The following is a 27,175-nucleotide window of genomic DNA, read 5'->3' as shown; positions in this document are numbered from 1 at the left end:
GCTCTGTCTCCCTAACCCTAACCAGAGGAAATGGCGGGGACCGGCTGCACATGTGGTTAACTATTTTCGGGGAGGGCATATTTTCAGGCAGGGCTTAGTTTGGAGGGGGGCGGTTATTTTAGTGCATGTGCTCAAAAGCCCGATTGGGCTTATTATCTGGGGAGGTCTTATTTTCAGGGAAACAGGATATATGTATGTATCAGTGGTGGGTTGCCCCCTGTTCGCACCGGTTCTATAGAACCAGTAGTAAAACTGGTGGGAGGCTCCACCCACCGATCCCAACGTCATCAGAATGCTTCTGTGCATGCGCAGAAGAGAGCATGCGTGGCCCCGTTGCAAACCGGTAGTAAAGGTAAGTAGAACCCACCCAGTGGTGGGATTCAACCAGTTCGCATCACTTCGGGAGAACCGGTTGTTAACTTGCTGAGCAGTTTGGCAAACTGGTTATTGGAAGAAATCATTAGGGCAGAGAACCGGTTGTTAAATTACTTGAGTTCCACCACTGAACCCACCCCTGGTATGTATGTATGTATATATATGAAATACAGTGTATCTGCGTAAGCAGGGGGTTGGACTAGATGACCTCCAAGATCCCTTCCAACTGTTACTGTCATATGTGGGTTTTTTTTCCTGTATCCTGAAATGTAATATCATGCAGCATGATGTGTGAACCCTGCCAGTCTGCAACAGAAGTTTGGGCAGAGTCAAACCCACTTTTCTACTTCCCAAATATTATTGTAATTCCATTATTTTTATAAAACATTTGTCCTATTTCTCCAGGATAAAATAGCACTTGCAGCCTTCCTTATTTCGATCTACAATAAAACGGGACAGGGAGACATCCAGGAGCCTCAAATCACCCCAGGATCTGTGTTTGTTATCTGCTGGTATCCTATTCTACACCACTCGTTCATGCAACGGATAGTCCAGTCTTTTAAAAAGCACGACTTCAAGACCCATGGTGCTAAAGACGGAGGGGGGAAATAAATCCCTGACGCGCTGGCGAAGAGCATCAATCCTGGTTATGGCTCTCTAAGCCAGGGGTCTATACCAGGGGTCTTCAAAGTGGGCCACTTTAAGACTTGTGGACTTCAACTCCCAGAATTCTCCAGCCAGCCTGGCTGGCTGGAGAATTCTGGGAGTTGAAGTCCACAAGTCTTAAAGTGGCCCACTTTGAAGACCCCTGGTCTATACCAATCGCCACTCCCCCTCCCCTACAAATAAGGCGAGTCAAGTGACGTCACGCCTCCCACGTCTCTCGGACTGACAGGTCCACCTCAAAAAGCCTCCCAAAGCAGCCAAATCCTTCCCACCCCGCCTTCCACCTCAGGTTCGTCACGTGACCCCCAAACTCGCTTCATCACGAGCCCCGCCTCCTGGAAACCAGGTGCGCCGGACTCCTCGCCCCGCCGCCCCTCCCTCCCCGCCAGCAAGAGCCGAGCGGGGCGTGGCCAGAGAGTCTGAGGAAAGCAGCCTCGGGGTGGAGGGGGGGGGGAAAGCGAGAGAGAGGGGAGACGAAAGCAGCCGAAGATTGCCGAGTGGTTTCGGCAGGTCGCTCTTGGGGAGCCGAGCCGAGCCGAGCCGAGGAGTCGATCGCTTTTCGGGAACTGTTGGAGTTTGAGTTTGGCAGGCGGGGGGGGCTCCGGAGGCGACATGGGAGCGTGCCTGGGGATCTGCTCTTTGCTGAGCTGCGTGAGTGTCTCGTTTCCCGCGTGGGGAATGGGTGGGTGGGTGGGTGGGGGGAAGCCTGACTTTCCCGAGGCTTTTTTTTTGTTTCCCCGACTTGCCGTGGGGGATTGGCCCGGGGGATGTGGGGAGGAGGGAAGGGGAAGTGGGGGGGAATCCGGGACTTGAGACCGACGCCATTCTCGCCCCCTGCCTTCCCCCGACCCCCGTTATTGAGGAACCCGCTTCTTTGGGAATCCGCTCCGATCCTGCCCGGGTTTACTGGGAAGCAGGCGAAAAGTTGACTTTTTTGCTTGGTTGGTTTCCCCCGTGGGAAAATCGCTCTTTGGCCCCCAATGTTTCCTACTCTCTCTCTCCCCCCCCCTCCCCACGCACTCTTTCGTTCACGCCCTACTGAGAAAGCTTGCGGGCTACTTTTAAGTATTTACCTGTCCATGACTACTTCAGCTTCAACCGCAACAACGCCAAGAGCGCACAACAGATACGAACTCAAGGTAAACCGCTCCAAACTCGGTTGCAGCAAATACGACTTCAGTAACCAGAGTGGTCAATGCCTGGAATGCACTACCTGACTTTGGGGGTTTCTTCCCCAAACTCCCCAAACTTTAACCTTAGACTGTCTACCGTTGACCTCACCCCATTCCTAAGAGGTCTGTAAGGGGAGTGCCTAAGGGCACCAGCGTGCCTCCCGTCCTTGTCCTAATATTCCTTTTTACTTACTCTTTTCATGTATTCAAATTATGTTTATACTTATATCTATAATCTTAGAGGTGTTTGACAAATAAATAAAATAAAATAATAAAATATAATAAAATATGATAAAATAATAAAATATGATAAAAATAATAAAATAATAAAATAAAATAAAATATTCGGGTAACCCAAAGGAGGAAATTCAACAGGTGTGGCTCTTATACAAACAGCCATTCCCCCGCCTCCCAGCACCGCTTGTCTGTGTTCCGTGGGTGGTAAGAAAAAGACTTGGGAGCTGAGCGATACTTCCTGGTTCCTTCCTTGAATCTCGGGTTGGGGAAACTCGCAGGTTGTTCCCTCGCGGTTCAACCGAGCGTTCCCAGTCTCCCCAAGGCTGGTGGACAGCTCCTTAGTTTCTTCTTCTTCTTCTTCTTCTTCTTCTTCTTCTTCTTCTTCTTCTTCTTCTTCTTCTTCTTCTTCTTCTTCTTCTTCTTCTTCTCCTTCTCCTTCTCCTTCTCCTTCTCCTTCTCCTTCTTCTCCTTCTTCTCCTTCTTCTCCTTCTCCTTCTTCTCCTTCTCCTTCTCCTTCTCCTTCTCCTTCTCCTCCTCCTCCTCCTCCTCCTCCTCCTCCTCCTCCTCCTTCTCCTTCTCCTTCTCCTTCTTTTGGGTGGGGGGAAGGATGGACAAAAGGCTAGGTAGGTTCTCAAACTGGTCTCAACCAGAGTTGGCTTAATTGTAGTTTATTGAACCGAACCACAGTTGTAGGTTTACACATACAATCCTGTTCAACTCTCACCAAACATTTTAGAACTCAGGTGGTCAGATGAGAAGGAAATCTGTTCCTTTAGCTCTGGTTGTAAATAACAAGTATTGAGCTTGTGTCCATTTAGCTCTGGTTGTGATAATAATTAAATAACAATTTAATAACTGCTTAACTAATTCCCACAACTGTGTCAAATAATTTACTAAGACTGTATTACTATTATTATTCTCTTCCTTACTATCTCTTCCCACTTATTTCTATAACCATGTTGCTTGTATCTTTCAATTATATTGTTTTTAATTTGTTTCCTAGTATGATTTGATAGCTTATTAGTAAGCTTGACTACCACTAAGTGTTGTATCTTTTTATTCTTGATGAATGTATTTTATTCTCCTTATGTACACTGAGAGCATATACACCAAAGACAAATTCCTTGTGTGTCCAGTCACACTTGGCCAATAAAGAATTCTATTCTATTCTATTCTAATATTAATATTTCACTGTTTTGGACCGTCTCTTTTGAACCCAAAGATGCCTTTGGATGTCCCATTTTCTCAGTCCTCTTGCAGTGGTTGAGTTTTAAATTTAATGAGCTTCAGGGAAGATGTTACGATGGGCTATCTTGCCACTACAGTGTTATAAATTCCAAGGAGACTGAAAATATTCAATGAATCTTTGAGAAAGTTGGTGTACAAGGAAGTTACACAGTAATCTTTTTCCTTTGGGTCAATAAGAGATGCCTGTGAGCGTTCTATTTTTATGCAGTGAGTCTTTCACAGATGTTTTGTGTTTTACTTCTCTAAAATTGGGACCAACAGACACAGGAAAGCTGCCACTTTTCACATCCTTCTGAAACACCTCCACCCCCACCAATGTATGGTACAAGAATGCTTTAAAAAAAAAAAGCCCTAATAATTGGTGTCTGGGAAATGAAGTTTATGTCAACAGTAATCTTTGCAGTGATGTTGCTGGAAGATTTTTTTTGCAGGGTGTTTTCTGTGCCCTGGAAGCCATAACTGAGAGTGGAATTGGGAAGGCGGGTATGAGGCAACACCATGTTACAAGGAGGTGGCTGGTCACACGTAGGGTATGACTTCACAGAAAGTCATCTGGGAGTGAACCAAATTGCAGTCAGTGGGATGGACCTCTGAATAAATGTGCTGTTGGCATTAAACTTTAAAAAGATTTAATTGGCGGATGTTCCAAAGCTTTCAGCAGAAGCCCTTTTAAAGAAAACACAGCTGTTGCCAAGAATCTGACTATTAAAACTTTAATGAGAGAGAATCTCTCTGAGTGGCATTATATGTATATACATATGTGAGCCTGTTGGTGGTTGATTTATTATTACAGTGATAGTTTCAATTGCTTATTAGCAAGATTCATGTTTGTAGATTGTAAAACAGTATTGAGCTTGTGTCCATTTAGTTTTTAAATTTATACACTGCACTTTTTTAAAAAAACAATAAGAGCAGATAGTTTTTTTTAATCACACTTGTTCTTCCAAATCTTTTCTCCATAATAATCTTGTGAGGTAGGCTGGGTTGATAGAAAGTTTCAGTAGTTGAGAGTGGAACCTTTCCTTGAATCCTGTGGGAAGCAAAGAAATTCAAACCTTTCATTCTATGGATCCAGAACGAAGCAATGAAGTAGGAGGGAACTATTTTATGTATGAACTATTAAAATCAATGGAGGGTAAAGTTTGTGAAAAGTTCTTAGGAATATATATATATATATTGTGCCTGCCTTTGAGACAATGTTGATTCCTGGCAACTGCCTGGACAAAAACCCTCCAGTTTTCTTGGCAAGATTTTCAGCAGTAGTTTGCCATTGTCTCCTTCCTAGGGCTGAGAGAAAGGCTGCTAGACCAAGATAGATGTTGCGCCTAAAGCAGGACTATAATTCATCTTCTCCTGGTTTCTAGCCTGATGCCTTAACCGCTACACCAAACTCGCGCAGAATATCTGTTAGCATTGGACAATTCAAGAGACAGAAATGTATTGGGCGATTTGAAAGTCTGGTGTGTTGCATAAAAATTGTGATGTGTAATGCGGTTAGTTAGGAAATGTAGGAAACTGTAAAGTTTCTATAAACGGTAACTCTGGACAGGGTTATTGCTTGAACAAATCAGGATGTTGTATGTTTCCCTGGGTTAAGAAATACACTAAATTATGAATCAGGCAGTTGCACTGAAAGAGTTTGTAAAAGGAAAGGCAAGAAAAGGATATTGTTACATGCCTATTACTATTTTCTGGACCTGCTGTATGGAAACTTCAGGAAAAGAAACACATTGTTCCTAATTCTTGGAACACCAAGACAAAAACAATTTGCTGTTATGTAGCAATGAAGTGGAATGCCACAACCTGGAGAACTTTTGAGAGTCAACTAAAGCATTTTTATCCACACTCTAGACAATGTTAAAAAAAAAAACTTTAAACTTTGGAAAAACAAAACTGTATACAAAAATACGAAATAAAACTAATAAAAATAAAAATAGAAGTGAAGCCCCATCTGTGGGATACAAGCAGCACATAAAGCCACACTCCTTCCAGTCCATGGAAAAACCTCTCTTCACGGAATCAGTCCCTGGTGCCTACCCTGTTTTCCCGAAAATAAGACCCAACTGGAAAATAAGTCCTAGCGTGATTTTTTTCAGGATGCTTGTAATATAAGCCCTACCCCCCAAAATAAGACCCAGTTAAGATTGTCAGCCAGATGGGTGCATTTAGTACTGTATTTCCCCCAAAATAAGACCTAACCAGAAAATAAGGGAGGTGGTGGCTCAGTGGTTAAGATGCTGAGCTTGTCGATCAAAAGATTGGCGGGACTTCCGGTTTCCTTGTCTTCGGCGACGGCGGCGCTCTTTGAAGCTCCGCCAGCCCCGCCGCCTGTAGAGCCGCTTCGCGATCGAGAAGCGGCTCGAAAACTTCAAAATCCTGAGGATTATTGGAGGAGAGATAGCAGGGCACAGGTCGAGCCCCTGTAACCCCCCAGGGAATTGTTTCTGGGGAGGAAACAGGCGCGGCTCCCTTCCAACCTGCTGAGACTCCGGGCGGCGTGGGACGATTCTGCTTCTGCAGAACAAGCCGGCTGCAGGAAACTTAAAGCGAAAGAACCAGCTTTAATAAACAGCGAAACTACCTGAATCCTGAAATTTGGAAACGCAAGTATTAGCACTTTGTTGACTTTTCAATCTGAGAAAATGCGAGTGAGTGAAAGTGCTTTGAAAAAACATGGCGCCTAGCTTCAGAGTTAACGAGCCAGCGAGTGTGGATTGGTGAAGTTACTTTGTTTTGCTACAAAGTTTCCAAGTTGCTACTAAGCTGCCTTGCTTGTTACAAGAGAAATAACTCGGAAATTTTTTCCCTTTTCAATATTGGACTTTGCTTTATTTTAACCCTTGTTTGATCAAATCTGGGGGACTTTTTTAGAAGTCTTTGTGCAGGAGGGAAAGGAAAAGGAACCTCCCTCTTTAGAAAAACTAGATCACGAGCCAGGATGGCTTCAAAGAAGCAGGAAGGGAAGGCATTAGGGGGGGGATCCCCCACACACAAACAGCAAACGCAACTTCCCCCTGCTCAACAGTTACAAACTCAGAAAAAAGAATTTGATGTGGCAGATTTAAAAGAATTTATTTCTAAAACTTTGGATGATAAATTTCAAGAATCACAACAGGAACTTCAAAAATCACATCAGGAATTTTTGCAGGAAATTAATGAAATTAAAGACATGGTGAAACAGAATCAAATTATGGTGACCAAAAAAATATCAGAAGTGGCGTCTGGCCTGGCAGATTTTATTGGGAAAGTTGATTTTAAAGTTGAAGAATTTAAATCAGAAGTTAATGTTAGGATGAAAGACAATGATTATAAAATTGATGAAGTTGACAATAAAATGCAGAGAATTGAAGATGAGATTGTTATGATACAATTCCGGGCGATGGAATTTGCCATACGGCTTCGGGGAATTCGAGAGGAGGAAAGACAGGACTTGAGACAAGTTTGCTCTGAAGCCCTGGCTAAGATTCTACAAGTTAATCCTGATTTGGTATTTCATAAAATAGATAAAATTTACAGAGTGAACTCTTGGGTGGCCAGGCAAAGACAATTACCCAGAGATGTGGTCATATACTTTACTGAGAGAGAAATTAGAAATGATATCCTGCAAAAATCTTTCCACACCTCTATACAAGTGGGGGGCTCACGGCTTGTAATTTTTAAAGAGTTACCTCCTAAAATGCTGAAAGCTAGAAAAGAATTTGGTTTTCTTGTTAAGGAATTGAAAAATTTACAGATACCCTTCCGGTGGGATGCACCAGCTGGGGTAATTTTCAGATATAAGGGAGAAGGATATCGGTTGAATACCGTGGAGAAGGCGCAACACTTTTACAGTACTATTCTTATGGAAAGAACACCATCTCCACGTACATCTACAGTTCTGGAGATTAAGGAGAGTGAAGAGAGGCAATTGAAAGAACAGTCTAAGCAGGAATTAGAAAACGTGCAAGGTGCAGAAGGAGGTATTCTGAGTGAGCCATCGCTGGATTCTTCTCCAATTTTGGATTTGATTCAGTTGACTGAAGTTAAAGATCAACGTATAACTAGAGCTCAATCCAAGCTACTTAAACAGAAGCAACAACAACAACAGGAAAGACAAGACAAGAAGGCAGTTAAGAGCACTGCACAAGAGATTGGCGCTATGGGAGGAGCGAGATCGAAGCTTGTGGATGAACTTCAAGCATATTGCTCCGCGCTCCATGAAGAGGTTAATGACCTTTAAGTGTTTATCTTGGAATGTCAATGGGTTGAATTCAGCACAGAAAAGGAAAAAATTATTTACATATTTGAAACAATTTAATAATGATATAATATGTTTACAAGAAACGCACATTACAACTCAAGATCAAAAATATTTGATAAACTCAAAACTAGGAGCACATTATATATCTTCAACTTCGCAGAAAAAGAATGGTGTGGTTATTTATGTAAATAAAAAATTAACAGCAAAAGTTATAGAAGTAGATCAAGATGGTAGATTTGTAGCAATTGAATTGTTTACAGCAAATGGACAAATTCTTTTGATTGGAATTTATGCTCCCAACCAACAACAGGATTATTTTTACAAGATGTTACATACTAAAATATTGCAATGGGACTACAGATCTATTTTAATTATGGGAGATTGGAATGGAGTAATTGATTCTAAATTAGATAAAAAGAGCTTGGCAAAGTCTAGAATTAGATTACCACAGACCTTTTTTGATATGAAAGAAGATATGGAACTAAAAGATGTTTGGAGAATACATAACCCAAATGAATTGGATTACACTTTTTTTTCTGATAGACATAGATCTTTTTCTAGGATTGATTTTATCTTGTTGTCAAATGATCTACTTGTTAAGACAAAAAGAACAAAGATTTTTCCAAGAATTTTGACTGATCATAGTCCTGTATGGATAGAAATCGAGATGGATAAGGTTGAGAGACGTTCTTGGAGATTAAATGAGAACCTGTTTAGATATGAAAAAAATATAATAGAACTTAAAAAGCATTTGAAAGAATTTTTTGAAATAAATTTGAATAAAGGTACCCCAGTTGAAATTGTTTGGGATGCAAGTAAAGCTTATATGAGAGGGGTACTTATCTACATGAATTCTAAACATAGACTGTTCCGACAAAAGAAAAGATCTGAGTTGGAAATGGAAATAAAGAATAAAGAACAGTTACTTATTAAAAACCCAACAGATGAAAGAATACGAAGTGCTATAAAACTTTTGAAAGATCAATTCCAAATGCTTATGGCGGAACAAGTTGCAACAAGTTTACAATACGCGAAGCATAATACATTTTGCAATGCTAATAAACCGGGCAGATGGTTGGCTTACACATTGAGGAAAAAACAAAGTATACGGACTATTGATAGTATTGATATTGGAGGGAAAGAAATCTTTCAACAAAAACTAATTAAAGAAGCTTTTGTGGATTATTACACTAAACTATATGCCAAAGATGAGGTGCAGAATGGACTTATAGAAAAATATTTAAAGGATAAGAGAGTTACAAAAATTACTGATCAACAAAAGGAAAGAATGAATTATCCTATAACAGAGGAGGAGATAACAGCAGCAATTAAACAGCTAAAAACAGCCAAAGCTCCTGGCACGGATGGTTTGACTGCAGTGTACTATAAAACTTTACAAGCTGAAATGGTGGGACAACTTAGAGATTTATTTTGCAATATTCAACAAGGGGGTAAAATACCCCCATCCTGGACAACTGCTTATATATCTTTGATACCAAAAGAACAGGTTGGTCCTAAAAAACCAGAGAACTACAGACCAATATCTCTTTTGAATACAGACTATAAAATTTACGCGAAGGTATTAGCCAACAGGTTGATGCCAGTAATCCAAAAGGTGATTCATGAGGACCAAGCGGGATTTATTGATGGTAGATACATGAAGGACAATGTAAGGCAAGTAATAGACTTATTGGAATATCTTGATAAGAATAAACAGATTTCTGCAGTGCTGGTCTTTTTGGATGCGGAGAAGGCCTTTGATAGAGTGGATTGGAATTTTCTACTAAAGACTTTAAAAAAGATGGGCTTTGGGGACCAGTTTACACAGGCAATTTCAGCAATTTATCAAGAGCAAAAAGCACAGATTATTATTAATGGAACTTTGACGACAGAGTTTAAAATTGAAAAAGGAACAAGACAGGGATGTCCGTTGTCCCCACTTTTATTTATTTTAACATTGGAAGTCTTGCTAAATACAATACGGGACTCAAAAATTTTGAAAGGCATAATGATAAGGCAAGAGGATTATAGAGTAAAGGCATTTGCAGATGATCTGGTGGTTACCCTATCACAACCAATGGAATCAATAATCTTGATGAACGACATTATACAAGACTATGGTAGAGTTTCAGGTTTCAGAGTGAACTCAAAAAAGACTAAAATGATAGTCAAAAATATGACACAAGATCGTAAATATGAGTTTGAAAGGAGGGCAGGTTTTGAAATTGTACCTAAGGTAAAATATCTTGGAGTTCAGGTTGCAGAATCAAACATGAAATTGTTTCAAAATAACTATGAGGTGTTGTGGCGAGAGGCTCAGAAAGACATGGAGACTTGGAAAAAGCTGCAACTGTCTTTACTTGGAAGAATAGCAGCAGTTAAGATGAACATTTTGCCAAGATTTCTGTTTTTGTTTCAAATGATTCCGGTGCTTAAAAGTGATAAACAACTGAAAGTTTGGCAAACTGGACTTAATAAGTTTGTCTGGAACGAGAAAAAGCCGAGAGTGAAATTGAAAATTATGCAAGATGTTCCAGAAAGAGGAGGCCTTAAACTTCCAAACCTACAGTTATATTATGATGCAGCAGCTTTAACTTTAACAAGTGATTGGTTTGGAAGTAAAAAGGCTGGAATATTGAATGCAGAAAGTTTTGATCTTGAATTTGGATGGCATGCTTACCTATTTTATGATGACAAAGTTGATAAAGTATTTAAAAGTCATATACTTAGAGACTCTTTGATGAGAGTTTGGAAGAAGCACCGACTCAAATGGGATTATAAAATACCGCTATGGCTGGATCTTGGTCATACCTTGTGGAATACAAATATAATGTCACTCGGGGGGTTTTTATACAAAGAGGTTCTTTTTACAGATGCGGGCAGATGGCAGTTGAAGACATTGCAGACACTGTTGGACGAAGGGATTAATTTAACCTGGTTACAATATAATCAATTACAACTGAGATGGAAAGAGGACCAAAAAACTGGTATTATGTTGCATGAGGAAGAATTGGTTAGACATATAAGAGAGAAAGGTCCAATGCATATTAAAAGGCTTTACAATGTTTTGCTAGAAAGGGATTCAGAAACGGAATTAGTTAAAGATTGTATGATTAAGTGGGCACAAAATTTTGAAGAACCAGTGATGTTGGAAACATGGGAAAAAATTTGGGTTCAGAATGTTAAATTTACACAGTCGCAGAATTTGAGGGAAAATTTCTATAAAATGTTTTATAGATGGCATCTAGATCCTAAAAAGTTGTCATGTATGTACCCTAATGTTCAGCCAAAATGTTGGAGATGTGAATGTTTGGATGCTACGTATTATCATGTTTGGTGGACCTGTAGGAAAGTTAAGGCTTTTTGGATAAAAATATGGTGGGTCATGCAGAATGTTTTGAAGAAAAAAATTCAATTTTCTCCACAATTGTTTTTATTGGGCATAGTTAAGGGTTTTACACGGGATGAAACAAAATTAATATTGTATATGATAACAGCAGCAAGATTGTTGATAGGTAAATATTGGAAGAATGAAGCTTTGCCTACTATCGAGGAATGGACTTCGAAGATGGCCAGTTTTGCAGAGATGGCGAAGATTTCAGCATATTTAAAAGATTGTTCACAAGAGACTTATGAATGGGAATGGAAAAGGTGGATAGAATATGTTCAGAACAAATACCAAATTAGAAAGTATCAAATAGCTTTTATTTGAAAACAATGTATTAGAAATATTTTAATATAAAGAGACAAAGAGGGAAAATTATGTAGGGGGAGGGATGGGTTCAGGTATATATATCAGTGTTATTAGTTATGAGTACATAATAGGGAAGTCTGGGGGGGGAGGGTTAGGGAGGGTTAGGGAGGACGGGAAGTTTGGGGAGGGAGGTGGGGGGGTGAAAAAAAGGGGTGAAAATGTAATTGTAAAACTTTTGCAATAAAAAAAAAAAAAAAAAAAAAAAAGATTGGCAGTTCAGCGGTTCAAATTCCTAGTGCTGCATAACAGGGTGAGCTCCTGTTACCTGTCCCAGCTTCTGCCAATCTAGCAGTTCTAAAGCATGTAAAAAATGCAAGTAGAAAAATAGGGACCAACTTTGGTGGGAAGGTAACAGTGTTCCATGCGCCTTTGGCATTTAGTGATGCCAGCCATATGACCACGGAGATGTCTTCGGACAGCGCTGGCTCTCTGGCTTTGAAACGGAGATGAGCACCACCCCCTAGAGTCGGGAACGACTAGCACATATGTGCGAGAGGAACCTTTACCTGTAACCAGAAAATAAGCCTTAATGCATCTTTTGGAGTAAAAATTAATATAAGACCAGGTCTTATTTTCGGGAAAACATGGTAATAGATTGGGGGCCACTGGTTTAAACAGAAGTAGAAAAAAAATTGGGGGAAAAAAGCAAATTAAAAGCATCTGAATTCTGGCTGTTTAGGAATACAACAACACAAGGCTTAGTCATGTGGGTCTAGGACACCTCGCCATGGCTGACTTGTCATAGCCCTCTCACCCTGGCCAACTCACCATTGGACAATTCACTCAAGTGGGATAAGTGAATTGCAGCGGGCCTTGTCTTGCATCAGATTTGAACCTTCTCAAGTTGGAAGTTCTTGAGGCTGGGGTGAGCTACAATTCTACTTGTCCGTCTCTTGAGTTATCTCGGGTTGAATTTTCCCGCTGCGAGTTATATTGTGGAAAGTTGTCCGCGGTGAGTTGTTCTTCAGTGAGTTGGCCCCAGCAAGACAACCAGGGTGAGTTAGCCACAGTGAATTGTTCCCATTCTGTGGTCATGTTGTATGGTCCAAGTTGGAATATCTCAGAGGGAAATGTAAGCGCTGAAAGGACTGTATACACCAATTAGTATTTGCCAAGTATTTGTTGACTCTGGATTTGTACTGCATCCAAGCTCTCAAAAGTGTCAAAACAGGAAAATGGCAGAGTACAAGCCGTGCTCCCTTTAATAGCTGTTCTCCTAGAAAAGCTCCTGAAAAGGATTCGGACCCATTGAACTCTGCATTCACCCCTTACAAGTGGCATTACAAGGCTTTTAGCCACGTAATCCTGAGTCAGTTAAGTCTTGGTTTGTTTTTCAAGAATGTCACTCTGGATGCTTTAGAGAAGCGTGCCTATGTCAAGCATACAAAGAAACAAAAAAGAAAAATCCCAGGATGGAACTAGGGCCAAGTGGCATTTTAGGCCACTCGTTTCTCACCTGGCCTTATTTTATTTCAGTAAAAAAAAAAAAAAAAAAAAAACTTTTGTGCCTTTTCTCTGCAAAGCAAATGAATTCATTTGGATCAGAATGAAAGTAGCAATGACAAGTGTAAAACACAGTAAAAGAGTACAGCAGTTTTAAAAAGTACATTGAATGGAAGGTGAGAGAAATAAAACTCCTAAAAGGGGTGAAATATATAAAATTTTAAATTCAATTATTAAAGTTTCCTTCATGCTCAATATCTTCTTCACATGTCATGGCCATGTTCATATGATAGGTTTATCTGGGATAACTGAAATATAGTTTTCCCAAGATTGCATGGGCCACTGAGTCCTACAAGATGGGATCATCTTGGTGGCACAGCGGACTAAAGTATTGTTAAATAGCACTTAGCTGCCAGCTGCCTACAATTATTGAGAGTTCAAATCTCACCAGGCTCAAGGTTGACTCAGCCTTCCATCCTTCCGAGGCAGGTAAAATGAGGACCTAGATTGTGGGGGCAATAAGGTGATTTTGTATAAAAAAGAACACCACTTGGGGGGGCTGAAAGCCCTACTAAACAGGTATATACAAAAGTATGAAGGCTATTGCTTAATGCATTGTAAGCTGCCCTGAGTCTTCGGAGAAGGGTGGCATATAAATTGAACCAATAAATAAATAAATAAATCATATAACATACTAGAGTGAAATCTGGATGGCTGGTATAAAGATATTTAAGAATAGCTCAATAAGTTGGCTGTGGCTTGTCATTTCTTTTGCATGAATGGTTTCCTGGCTTTATTTGTGTTATCTACTATTTATTCTAACTTCAGTTTTGTGACCACAGTCCTAGTTTGAATGACACATGAAGCTCATTCACAGCAGATACTGTTTCATCCATTTGCAGTTGTTCTTTTTGTAGACCCATGCCATGATGGGAATACTGTGTTGAATGATTCTCACTTTTGTAGGCAAACATTTGTTTTTTAAAGTCAGTACGGTACAAAATTGCTAGCCTGATTCAGCATGTGTACTCTGTGTTTGAACTAGCTAGTATAGACTTTTTCACACGCTTAGAAACATTTGTACAAATGTTTAAGTGGTGTGGGAGTATTTTCTCTTGGGAATATGCAAGGCAGAATGAGTACGATGAGGAAACTTTAACTTTTAGAGACATTAACAAGATGTTTGTGTCTTGTTTGCCTTTACCATTCCAGACTAAAGCAAAAAGTTTGCCTTTAGTCTGTTTCTAAAGACCTGTGCCCCCATCTGCAATTGGGGAACCATTGTATATGTATATACTGTTCTTTTCATCCCATCTAAGAACATACCAGGCAGAAAATCTAAATAAAAATAGGGTTGTTTTGCTGTGCTTTATTTATTTATTTATTTATTTCATAAAAAAGTTTTTTTTATTTTATAAACAAATAAACAAACAATACATAATCAATCATTCAATATATCTTCTGAATACATCTTTTAAGTCTTCTTTTTGCTCCTCCAATATTTATCATATCTTAATATTGTAAACAAACAAACAAATAATGCATAATCAATCATTCAATATATCTTCTGAATACATCTTTTAAATCTTCTTTTTACTCTTCCAATATGTATCATATCTTAATATTGTCATTCCCTTTATTATAACATTTCCCCCATTTTTCTTACTTCTCTATTAATACCTTAATCTATCTTTTAATTATATTAAAAATTAGACAACCATTTTATCCCCACACAACCTTCAACCCCCCCCTCCCCACCCCCACCCCCGACTTCCCAGAGCAAAAACAGGGTATAGCATTAAACTAAACATAAGCTAAAACATACTAACTTGCTACAAGATTCAAAACTTCCTCACCCTCTTTAACTCCTCTTTTAAAAATTGTTCATCAGCCTCCCCTTTTAAAATTCTAATTTAAACATTTTAAAACTTTCTTTAAAGCATATCTTTTTAAGAAAAAGAAAAAAAAATTATTTTGCATCCATTCAATTTTAAATTAACCATTTTAGTACTTCATTAAGTTCTTTTTTCAAATTTATTATTAAGATCCTCCCCAAAAGAAATTAATCTTCAATTCTTCCTTTCTTTCTATATTTTTTCCAATAAAAATAAAAGCTGTGCTTTATTTATTTAGCTACTGGCATGTTTTGTGACTTATCCTGTGGAGTTACTGTTTAACCTGACTTATCTAGAGAGCATGGCTACGTATGCATTCTATGGCACTCCATGTACTTTTGATGCCAGTAAAACAATACCTGCATTGAATGTATGCAAAAGAGCCAAGGGGGGCTCCCCAGACCGGAATGGGACTTTTCGGCTTGAACCCTTCTCCTTGCCTGTTTCGCCTTGAGGTTTTTGCCTCTGGGTTATTAGCCACAAACTTTTCTCCTCGGCTGGCCCTCCACCAGTCTTTCGCCCTGGCAAAACGGCCACAGCCACTCCCTCCCAATGAACTCGGTGTGCAGTTATTGTATCTGCCTTCTTTAGCCCGGGACCTACCCCACGTGCTGAGGTCCAGTAATGTCTTGCTCTAGAGAGCTTTTATATAAAATGTAGTTTAGCCCATCTGATGAGCATGCAGGTGGGGGAAATGAGTAATGAGTACTAAGGAAATACATCTGAAAGTAAGTAGAGAGGAAGTGGCCGTTGCAGACTCTTGCCTTGGAAAGCAAGCTGAGCAAAGCAATGTAGGTTGCTTTGGTTTTAGCGTAATACACTAAGTCAGGCCAACCTGATGTGGTGGCCTGACTTAGTGTATTATGAAGGGACGCGGTGGCTCAGTGGCTAAGACGTTGAGCTGCCAATCGAAAGGTCAGCAGTTCAGCGGTTCGAATCCCTAGTGCCACGTAACGGAGTGAGCTCCCGTTACTTGTCCCAGCTTCTGCCAACCTAGCAGTTTGAAAGCAGGTAAAAAATGCAAGTAGAAAAATAGGGACCACCTTTGGTGGGAAGGTAACAGCGTTCCGTGCGCCTTTTGCGTTGAGTCATGCCGGCCACATGACCATGGAGACGTCTTTGGACAGCGCTGGCTCTTCGGCTTTGAAACGGAGATGAGCACCGCCCCCTAGAGTCAGGGACGACTAGCACATATGTGCGAGGGGAACCTTTACAGGCCAACCATTGCAGGTTACGAACCATAGGCTGTTCTTAGAATTATTGTGAACCCATTCAGTGGTTTATTGAGTAAGCCATAGTTGTCAGGCATGAACAACCAGTTCCACACATGAAAAGTTCAATTAGCTACTTTATTGCTCCTGCCTATTTCACTGGATGTTTCATAGACAGATGGTTTGCACCCGGGCCAGACTAGATAAGGTCCATTCAAGGGGGGGGGGGGTTGGATTTTGCCTTTTTATGCTTATGTAAAGATTCCAGACTAATCCCCCGCTTGACTCCTTACCTTGACTCAGCCAGTCTCTCTCCAACATAAGTTAAAGTACAGGTAGTCATCAATTTAATGACTATTTGTGTGTTGGAATAACGGGCTGAAGGAGAGAGGGGGCCTTTCTAAGGGGAATAAAAAGATATTCTAGCTCAGATCCGGTTTGGGGGAGGAAAAATCTGAGGTCAAACCCTTAGGTGTCCAACTGCTATTTCCCAAGGGAAGAGAGGCCATCTGGTGAGATTCTTGTATTGCAATAAAGCAATAATACTTCATTCATTTTGGTGGTTTGAGTTGTGTCTGACAATTCACTTAATGACTAAAATTATGATGGTATTGGAAAAAAAAATAGGCTTACGACCAATCCTTGCACTTGTTATTATCCCGGCATTCCCATGATCACATGATCATAATTTGGGCACCTGGCAAGCTTGTATTTGTGACTATTGTGGAGCCCTGAGGTCATATGATAATCATTTCTGACCTTCCCAGGGGGATTCCAACAAGCAAAATTGAGGAGCGAAGCTGGATTTGTTTAATGACCACAGAGGAAAAGTTAGATAAATAAACACATCGCTTAGCAACAGAAATTCTGGGCCTAGCTGTGGAAGTAAGCCAAGGATTATTTGTGTGGTTTAAAATGGTATGCGAAACAAGTCTACGCGCTCATAATCTCACAAAGAGCAGATAGGATCAAGATGCATCAAGATGTTGAAGGATGAGTCATGCAAAGTCCATTCCAGAAACTTGCTTAGCAGGACTTTTCCCTTAATTTTTCTCTTATCTCCATGGGGACATTATCACCAACTGGGAAAGAGAATAGATTTTTGTTTCCAAATCATATTCTAGACATTTTTATTTAAAATAACATCTATTCCTTAATGGTAGTTTTGGGTAGTTTGTTATTTTTTTTTAAAAAAAGAATATGTGGTCATGAAAAATAAATAATTTTGAAAAGGATTCCACACAGACATTATCACAGTTAACTTAGTTTTTGTTTCTAGGATAACAAACTATCCTAGAAATAAAAACTTAAGTAACTGTGACAATTTCCGTGTGGAGTTCCCTTTTCAAAATTATTTATTTTTCACGATCACATATCTGTTTTTTAATTTGGAACATTTTAAATTTTACTTTAAAACATAATAAATAAACAAAATAAATGACCACGTACAAGGAAAAGAAAAAGTACATAGTGAAAGTGAAAAGATCTGGTAAAGAAAATTTACGGTTGTCATAAAGTTTAAAATTCATTTTCGTTGATGAAACAGTGAATATATGCAACATGGTATCGTTTTAAAAAATAATTGAAAATTGCAGTGAAGCTCTAAACATTAATAGGAATATTGATATCACCCCTGTTCATTCTGATTCCTAAAATAAATGCATGTGATCTTATAAGAAAAATATTCTTTGTCTTCTCACACGGCTGCTGCTTTTCTCTTTCGACAGGCATCATGTCTCTGTGGTTCAGCTTCTTGTCTGTTGTGTGGCTGCTGTCCTTCTACCAAGAATTCAACCGTAACACGTCTCAGCTTCACCTTGTTTCTCTTCTTGGGGACATTAGTGTCCATCATAATGATAATTCCAGGAGTGGAAGAAAAGCTGCACAAGGTGAGTAATCAGTGGTGGGATTCAAATAATTTAACAACCGGTTTTCTGCCCTAATGATCGGTTGGGTGGGCGTGACCATGGTGGGCGTGGCCATGGGGTGCAACAGGCAGCACTTGGCTTCCTGCACCCCACTGGGAGCAAAAATGGGCTGCAGGGGAGGTGTCTCCCCCTGTTGTGGTCCGCCAGCAGCCTGTGGAGCTGACAGCGGAGTTGGACAGCGATGAGGCTGAGGAAGAACATGGGCCAGTCCTGGAGGCTGGGGAAGGCCCAGATGAGGGCTCTGCGTCGGAGGCAGAGATGGGGCCAGGGCCATCGGGGAGTGATGTGCGGACCCCGGAGCCTCCAGAGGCTGACAGTAGAGAGGCAGAGGAACAGGAGGAGCCTGTTCCTAGTACACATATGAGAAGAGCTGCCAGAAGGCAAGAGCAGATAAAGCAAAGAGGACGACTCGGGAGTAGGGCCAAGAGATGATTGGCCCCTCTCATAAGGCTTAAAAGGCCAGCAACGGCTCTTGGCCTCTTTGCCGGAAAACAACCGTTGAGAGATTTACTTCGTGTTTGGATGTATTTCTTTCTTGTCAGCGTCTTCTGTTCCTGAACTGTTGCCAAGAAATGCCTTTGGCAGTTTGCCTAATTATCCCAAGGTCAGAGATAAATTAAAGAATGGTGTTTTGAGGACTTTGCTTTCATTTAATTTGGAATAAGATGAGAATGAGTTAATTGTCAGCCGTTTTAATAAAATCTGTTTGTTTTTGCATTTAATATTAACTACGTGGGCCTGGATCACAACACCATCCCCCGCGCCTGGTTTTGGGCCTAGTAGGCCTCCCTGCACTTATCTGGGAGCCAAAATGGGGCACGTGGGGATTCCTGGAAGGGGCAGGGAGGGGTGGGGCCAGACAGCAATTTAACAAACCGGTTCGCTTGAACCGGCCTGAACTGGCTGAATTCCACCACTGTGATCCACCACCACTGGATCAGTGGTGGGTTGCTACTGGTTCACCCCGGTTCAGGCGAACTGGTAGTGGCAGTGGTGGGAGGCTCTGCCCACCTGCCCGGATGTCATCATGGATGCTCTGTGCATGCGCGGAAGTACCACGCGCAAGCAAAGTGTGTGCAAATGTGCACTCCTGGTTTCGAACCAGTAGCGAAGGTAAGAGGAACCCACTACTGATTGGGATACTTTCAGAATTGACCATAATGATTTTTCTCCCTACCCTCATACATGTATACATGTTATTTATTAAACTAATTCATATGGCTTTCTCCTTATGCCATTAATAAATATTTTGGGGCTTTAGAAAGCTCCCAATAAATACCCAAATTGCCTTTTGGTCTTTTAACCTTCCAATTAACTGCCGTAATTTCCTGAGCTCTTAGCTTCATAACAGACAAGAGTGAAAATTGGCAAAGAAGCCAATTTGTGGTCTGTTTGCTCTTTAAATTGTTTGCATAATGTCTTCCTTCCACATCTCACACTTGCTGTGTTTAAAGAGCTTTATCTGGTGGTCTTTTTGTGCTACCTGTCAAATCAATGGGTGGAGGGTGCTACTCCTGATTGGTTTGGGTTGTATGTTTCTCCATCACCCCATAGCTTTCCTGGTTACTCAGATTTCCAGGTTGGGAAAAACCCCAAGGGAAGTGTGTCATCCTGAGTTTGGAATTGAACAGAAAAATAAAATGCCAGTGGAAGTTGGAAAGATAATGGGGCAGTGGTGGGTTCGGTCTGGTTCGGCCGAGCCAGTAGCGGTGACGATATGACATCACCGAACCGGTTCTCCCTCCCACCCTCCCACCCCCCACCCCCCCACGTTATTCTTACCTTTTATTTGGTTCCACCCCCAATCTATTGCTGCCTCCTGAGTCCCAGCTGATGACTAGAGGGAAAAAAACTGTTTAAACTCTTGCCCCAGGGCTTCAAAGGGCTGTCCTACAGCTGATCAGTGTTAAAAGCAAATAAATGAGTTGGGTCGTAAGTGCGAGGACTGGTCGTAAGTGCGAGGACCTTCCAGAAATGACTGACCAGCTAGCCACACCCACCTAGTCACATGACCTCCAAGCCACACCCACAAAATAAGCCATGCCCACAGAACTGGTAGTAAAAAAATTTAGAACCCACCCCTGTAATGGGGTCATTTGGCCTCCTCACCTCCACCAAAAGGAACAGTTTCCCCAAGTTTCTTTAACAAGGTTTATTGAAAGGGGAGAGGATGAGTGGTGTGGTGGCCTAGAGATGGAAACGCTTGTCTCACACTCAGAAGGTTGAGAATTCAATCCTAGGCTGGGACCGATGTTTCTTTATCAGGGCGCAAAGAGAAAATATCTGTTGTGAACTCCGCATAGGCATCAGGAAGGGCATCTAGCCAGTAAATGCTCAGTTCCATTTAGTTGCCCCAACTCCATCCCGTTAAAAGGGGTTACAATAAAAGAAAAAAAAATCTTTATCTTTTTCTTCATAAAAAAGATAAATGAAAGGGAGAGGAGGATGAGGTTACAAAAATCCCAGCAACTGGGATTGTTTCCCCTCTTTGGGATTCAGTTTAGTTCATGGATTCATAAGATGGAGACTTTTATCAATCTCTGGCTCATGTGACTGGGTAAAGAGGTTCTTCTCTTAATTTGATTAATTTTCTCTTAATTTGAGGAGTGAGTGGCTGTTTAGCATGTGAATCTCTTTGCAAACATGCCATTATATGGTCCATACACAACATGGGGAATTTCACCAACATTATAATATTGTCCTTTGGAAATTATTGTATCAATAGTTTTTTTTTTTGTTAAATTGAAAAATAATGCTGAGAAACAGGCAGGGAAATAATCAGTAATTGTTGCATTAAAGATTAGGGCTTTTCTAAGGCTGTCTTTTTTCCTTTGACTAGCTTCCTGGATTCTGCGAAGGAAGCAGTTCGCCTGTGGGCATCAAGGTTGACTGTAAGGCCTTCCTGGGACTCAAATCGGTGTACCGCATGTGTTTTGCCACAGCTTCATTCTTCTTCTTCTTCGCCTTGCTGATGCTCTGTGTCAGGAGCAGCAAGGATCCCCGAGCTTCAATACAGAACGGGTGAGGCCCTTCATTCAGCTGATGCTATTCATGCTCGTGTTTTATCCTGTCCCAGAGCAGCAAAAACCAGATCAGGGAAATCGGGGAGTTAGTCAGTGGTGAAATCCAAATTTTTTTACTACCAGTTCTATGGGCATGGCTTGGTGGGCGTGGTTTGGCTTGGTGGGCGTGGCTTGGTGGGCGTGGCAGGGAAAGGATACTGAAAAATCTCCATTCCCTCCCCACTTCTGGGGAAAGGATATTGCAAAATCTCCATTCCCACCCCACTCGGGGGCCAGCCAGAGGTGGTATTTGCCGGTCCTCCAAACTACTCAAAATTTCCGCTACCGGTTGTCCGAACTGCTCAAAATTTCCGCTACCAGTTCTCCAGAACCTGCTGGATTTCACCCCTGGAGTTAATTCTGGGAGCCTTCCTTTGATTCAACTTGCCGTTTCGCTTGGTGTGTTTGTGTATCTGTGACTAAAGGCAAATGAAGCAGCAGAACCAATATTGATTTTGACTGATTTAAGGGCTTTTTCCCTTCTTTTTTTTTCCTTCTTCCTCCGGCATCATTTCAAAGCTAGTTTTTCCATAGCTGTCATCTCAGGACATTAAGTTGAACTTGATAGGATCGTCATGTTTCACATTTAGATCCTGAGGTGAAACACAAACATATTTTACCTCAGGATCTAAAACATTGGTTGTTTGTTTTTTTTTTTAAAAAAATTTCTGGCTTCTTTTTTGCACCCCCTCTTTCTTCATTGATCTGTTCCTTCCAAGCTTCTAATATATATATATATATATATATATTAAATTAAACTTTTATGAAGTATAGTTCTCTTCTAGAAGTTGCCAAGATCACCTCTGGCAGAATTCCAGTCAAAAAAGAACAAGAGATCTAAGGAATAGATGAAAACGTTGAAACTGACCTTGCCTGTGCAGACAATTGGGTCAATTTTTATTGTGTATTGTCAAATTCAATTAAAAACTCTTAAGCAGGGCAAAACAAACTGCCCATGAAAAACAAAAGAATCAATGGACTAATATTTATTTTAAAGCCTTCACCCCTCTACCCCCCTACCCACATTGGAATTCAGGATTGAAAGGCTGTTCAGTTTATTTCTCCTTGTATTTTTTAAGTGTTCCAATGACTTCTTGAAATCCAGTTTCTCCCCATTAGTTCCCATATTTTACAGCTCTGTCTGTTGATGTAAAGGCTCCGAGGTGAATCGAAAGTCCAAGGCTTGTAGGAAGGGGGTATTAAATGTCTTCATGCCTTCCCTGAAACAGGATCGTGCAAGCTTTATAAATAAATCCTCTCTTAAAATAAAAGTAACCTTGTTCCATCAGTGACCTGGTTTAGAATACTAGTTTAGAATGCTGTAGTTAGTATACTAACCCATACTATAGTTCATCTTAGTTTCTGAATTGAACCTGTTCCTTGGCAAGGTCTTTAGCCATGTTTTGTTACAGCTCATCTTAAAAATAGTCAGGTATGTCATGGAATCCGAACTATAGGTAGTCCTTGATTTACAACCAGAGGTGGGTTTCAGCAGGTTCTGACCAGTTCTGGAGAACTGGTAGTGGAAATTTTGAGTAGTTCGGAGAACCGGTAGTAAAAATTCTGACTGGCCCCACCCCCATCGATTCTCTGCCTTCCAAGTCCCAGATGATCGGGAGGAAATGAGGATTTTGCAGTAACCTTCCTCTGGAGTGGGGAGGGAACGGGGATTTTGCAATATCCTTCCCCCAGGAGTGGGGAGGGAATGCGGATTTTGCAGTATACTTCCCCTGGAGTGGGGAGAGAATGGAGGTTTTACAATATCCTTCCCCTGCCATGCCCACCAAGTCACGCCCACCAAGCAATGCCATGCCCACCAAGCCACTCCCACAGAACCAGTAGTAAAATTTTTTGAAACCCACCACTGTTTACAACCATTCGTTTAATGACCCTTTGAAGTTACCAAGGCACTGAAAAGAGTTACTTATAACCATTTTTCACACTTGTGACCGTTGCAGCATCCCCATGATCACATAATATTTGAATCCTTGTCAACTGGCTTGTATTTATGACGGTTGCAGTAGATCACCTTTTGTGATCTTCTGAAAAGCAAAATCAATGGGGAAGTCAGATTCACTTAACAATCGTGTTCACTGACTTAACAACGGCTGTGATTCACTTCACTCAACTGTGGCAAGAAAGGTCACACATTGGGGAAAACTCCCTTAACAAATGTCTCACTCAGCAACAGAAATGTTGGGCTCAGTGGTGGTCATAAGTCAAGGACTGTCTGTAATGAAGGTTGTTGTAGGTTAGCTTGACTTGAGTTCAGCCATACGGTCTGAACCTGGAGTAATGCTTAACTTATCACAAAATCATAATTAGTCCTTCAGGAAAATGATGCCGTTAGAATATCTGCAAAACAAGGACTGCTTTTTGTGGTCATTTCTGGCACTTCCTGGTTTATTTTTTTTTTTTTTCACAGTTTGGCAGAATGAAAGGGCAACTATAAAAATGCTGAAGAAAAGATTAGTCTTTGCCCACCTCACATGCAATTGCTCCAAAAAAAAAAAAAAATCTAATAACATCTATTTGGGTTGGAGGGGTAGATGTTGTTCATTGCTGGAACGTGAAAAATAAATAGGGAATATTAGTGAGGACAAAGGATGCTGAGAACCTGATCGAATCACAAAGCCTGCTGATAGCTTTGTGTCCTACAGGACATGTTTGCTGGTGAGGGACACCTTAGTTGACTGACCTCTTCTACAACTCTAAAGAGAAATTTTCTTGCTGCCAACTTCAGGTTTTGGTTCTTCAAGCTCCTGATGCTGATTGGAATAACCGTGGGTGCCTTCTATATTCCCGATGGAACATTCACATCTGGTAAAAGAAGCCTTTTCCATATATTAAAATGAATCTGTGATGCAAAATTCTGTTCATATGGATGCAGGCATTGCCTTAATTAAAGGGACTGTCTCAGGGCTGAAGGAATAGAAGAGAAGAGAAGAGAAGAGAAGAGAGAAGAGAAGAGAAGAGAAGAGAAGAGAAGAGAAGAGAAGAGAAGAGAAGAGAAGAGAAGAGAAGAGAAGAGAACAATACAAAATACAATACAATACACAACACACAATACACACTGCATACTACAATACACTATTTATTTATTTATTTGTCATATTTCTATTCTGCCCACTCTCCGAGGACTCTGGGCGGCTTACACCAAAGACAGTACACTAAATAGCATATTGCCCCCAACAATCTGGGTCCTTATTTTACCCACCTCGGAAGGATGGAGGCTGAGTAAACCTTGAGCCAGTGAGATTTGATCCGCTGATCTGCTGAACTAGCAGTCAGCTGAAGTAGCTGCAGTACTGCACTCTAACTTGCGCTACCTCGGCTCCTTTACAATACACAATACATTACACAATACAAAATACAAAATATAATACAATGCACAATACAATACAATACAAAATACAATACAATACAATAATAGCCAAGTGTGATTGGACACACAAAGAATTTGTCTTTGGTGCATATGCTCTCAGTGTACATTAAAAAAAATACATTCATCAAGAATCATAAAATACAACACTTAGTGATGGTGCTTAAGATTAACTTTGGATTTTAAGAAAAGGGACTAAGTTAACAGTGTTTTTATTTATTTTTATTTTATTTGTTAAATTTATTTAATGCCTGTCTCACTGTGGGGCCACTCTAGGCAGCTTAACAATAATAAAAAGGGAAGAAAAGGAAAGGAATGCAAACAGAACAGAAGTAAAATAATAGAACAATGAAATAAACAATGACAAAGGAACCTGTGATAATAATACATCAATTTGATAACCGAAAGATGGGTGGGGAGAGAGCAGAGAGCAAGGCGGAGAGAGGTGAAGTCTGCCATCAATCTAGCAGCCACATCCAGGGAGGTGGGCTAATCTGAGGACTAATTCTTGGATAGTCTGCCTTCAAAAATATAGAACCTCTGAGACAAATATTAAGATAATGGGCTACTTGATGGCCCATGTGTTGTGCAGGCCTAATGTATGCCAAATTTCGGAACAGGGAGAAATTAAGGCTGAGAAAAATTATAATCCATTTAAAGCTGACATTGCTTCCAAACTGTTTTTAAAGCTTACCCATCCTGCAGGCCTCTGTGATCAGCTGGTTCGGACTGGCTGGGATTCAGCTGGTTCGGACCGGTTCGATAGATCCGGTCTGTGATCAGCTGGTTCGGACCAGCTGGGATTCAGCTGGTTCGGACCGGTTCGAGAGAACCAGATGCTAATTTTACATCTGGTTTGCTGAACCAGTAGTTGCAAGGACTGGCTGGCCCCGCCCACCCTGCCCCTCCCCTCCCAGGAGTCTCCCCGCGGATTGTTTTGGATGCCAGGTAAGTGCAGGGCCCGCGCGGAGGCTCTGGGAGGGTGAAAAATGGGCCTCCTGGAAATGGCCCCATTTCTGGCCTCTGGAGTGCCGCTGGAGCCCAGGGAGGCTGTTTTCACCCTCTCAGAGGCTCGAGGAAAGCCTCCAGAGCTTGGGGAGGGTGAAAACACCCCCTGCACAACTGTGGTGCAGGAGGGCCAAGTAGGCCACACCCACCATGGCCACACCCACCCAGCAACTGGGCAGAGAACCGGTTGCTAAAATTCTTGAATCCCACCTCTGTCTGTGATATATTTAAACTTCCTCCTGGGTAGTTTGTTGTCTCATTCATGGATGGTAGCATGAGAGAAAGTTGAGAGTTGACTATCTTGTGTCTCTTGTGTGTTTTCTCCCCAATGAAGTCTGGTTCTACTTTGGCGTGGTCGGTTCCTTCTTCTTTGTCCTCATCCAGCTCATCCTCTTGATTGATTTTGCCCACTCCTGGAGTCAAATTTGGCTGCGCAATGCGGATGAAGGCAACAGCAAGTCCTGGTATGCAGGTCTGTACGAAACACACCTGTTCATTTGAGATTGAAATTTGATACTCCCAAGTGTGATGGATGGATGAAAGAATGAATCTCTTTCCCCATCATGATGCTCCAGATCTGATGGGACTGGTGTTCCTAAAATACTCAGCTAATACACATAGTCCTCGACTTATGACCACAATCGAGCCCAACATTTCTGTTCCTAAGTGAGACGTTTGTTGAGTTTTGTCCCATTTTATGACCTTTCTTGCCACAATTCTTAAATGCATCCCTGTAGTTAAGTTAATCAATCTAAGTTAAGTGAATCTGACTTCCCCATTAACTTTGACCCCGGGATACTGCAAACATCATAAATATGAGCCAGTTGCCAAACATCCTGAATTTTAATCATGTGACCAAGGGGATGTTGCAGTGGTTGTAATTGTGAAGAATGGTCATAAGTCACTTTTTTCAGTGCCATCATAACTTTAAACGGTCACTAAATGAACCATTGGAAGTTGAGGACTACCTGTACAGAAAAAAGCCAGATGTGTTTGGAGAAGTGACTCTGGTTCAGCACATCTGGAAGGCCAAGATGCCGGGGCGGGGGGGGGAATGAAAATGGGATGGAAAGCCTTTCAAGCAAAGGGTTACAGGCGCTGTTTGAATTCAGTAACGGGCTACATTTGAGTTGAATTGAAGGAGGGACGAGGTCAGAGTGGGTGAGGTTAGGAGAAAAACTGGACTCAGTTGGATTTTGCTGCATCCTTAACACATACATGTCCTTCATGTTATTCCCTTTTGCGTAAGTAATTCTGTGCAGAGCATGGAGAAAGAATAAGAACTAGTAAGCCAAAGAAAGTAAAGGCATGAGCCATGGTGGCGCAGTGGTTAGAGTGCAGTACTGCAGGCTACTTCTGCTGATCACCAGCTGCCAGCAGTTTGGCAGATCGAATGTCACCAGGCTCAAGGTTGACTCAGCCTTCCATCCTTCCAAGGTGGGTAAAATGAGGACCCAGATTATTGGGGCAGTAGGTTGACTCTGTAAACCGCTTAGAGAGGGCTGTAAAAGCACTGTGAAGCAGTATGTAAGTCTAGGTGCTATTGCTATGAGA

General features: G+C 41.2%; 1 protein-coding gene across 1 annotated transcript in view; it reads left to right on the top strand.

Moving 5' to 3' along the window:
* The first annotated feature begins 1,316 nt into the window (after nucleotides 1-1,316).
* Nucleotides 1,317-27,175, top strand: part of SERINC2 (serine incorporator 2) — a 43,090-nt gene continuing 17,231 nt past the window's right edge. Inside the window, exons 1-5 of the mRNA XM_060691535.2 lie at nucleotides 1,317-1,692; nucleotides 17,969-18,130; nucleotides 21,009-21,190; nucleotides 23,975-24,054; nucleotides 25,956-26,093. Of these exons, the coding sequence (XP_060547518.1) occupies nucleotides 1,654-1,692; nucleotides 17,969-18,130; nucleotides 21,009-21,190; nucleotides 23,975-24,054; nucleotides 25,956-26,093 (601 nt within the window). The 5' untranslated portion in view covers nucleotides 1,317-1,653. The remainder of the gene's footprint in view (nucleotides 1,693-17,968; nucleotides 18,131-21,008; nucleotides 21,191-23,974; nucleotides 24,055-25,955; nucleotides 26,094-27,175) is intronic.

The sequence above is a fragment of the Pantherophis guttatus genome, chromosome 10 (assembly GCF_059756535.1).
Source record: "Pantherophis guttatus breed Tessera chromosome 10, ASM5975653v1, whole genome shotgun sequence".
NCBI lineage: Eukaryota > Metazoa > Chordata > Lepidosauria > Squamata > Colubridae > Pantherophis > Pantherophis guttatus.
The sequence above is the reverse complement of the archived record's forward strand: the minus strand, read 5'-3'. Positions and strand labels throughout refer to the sequence as shown.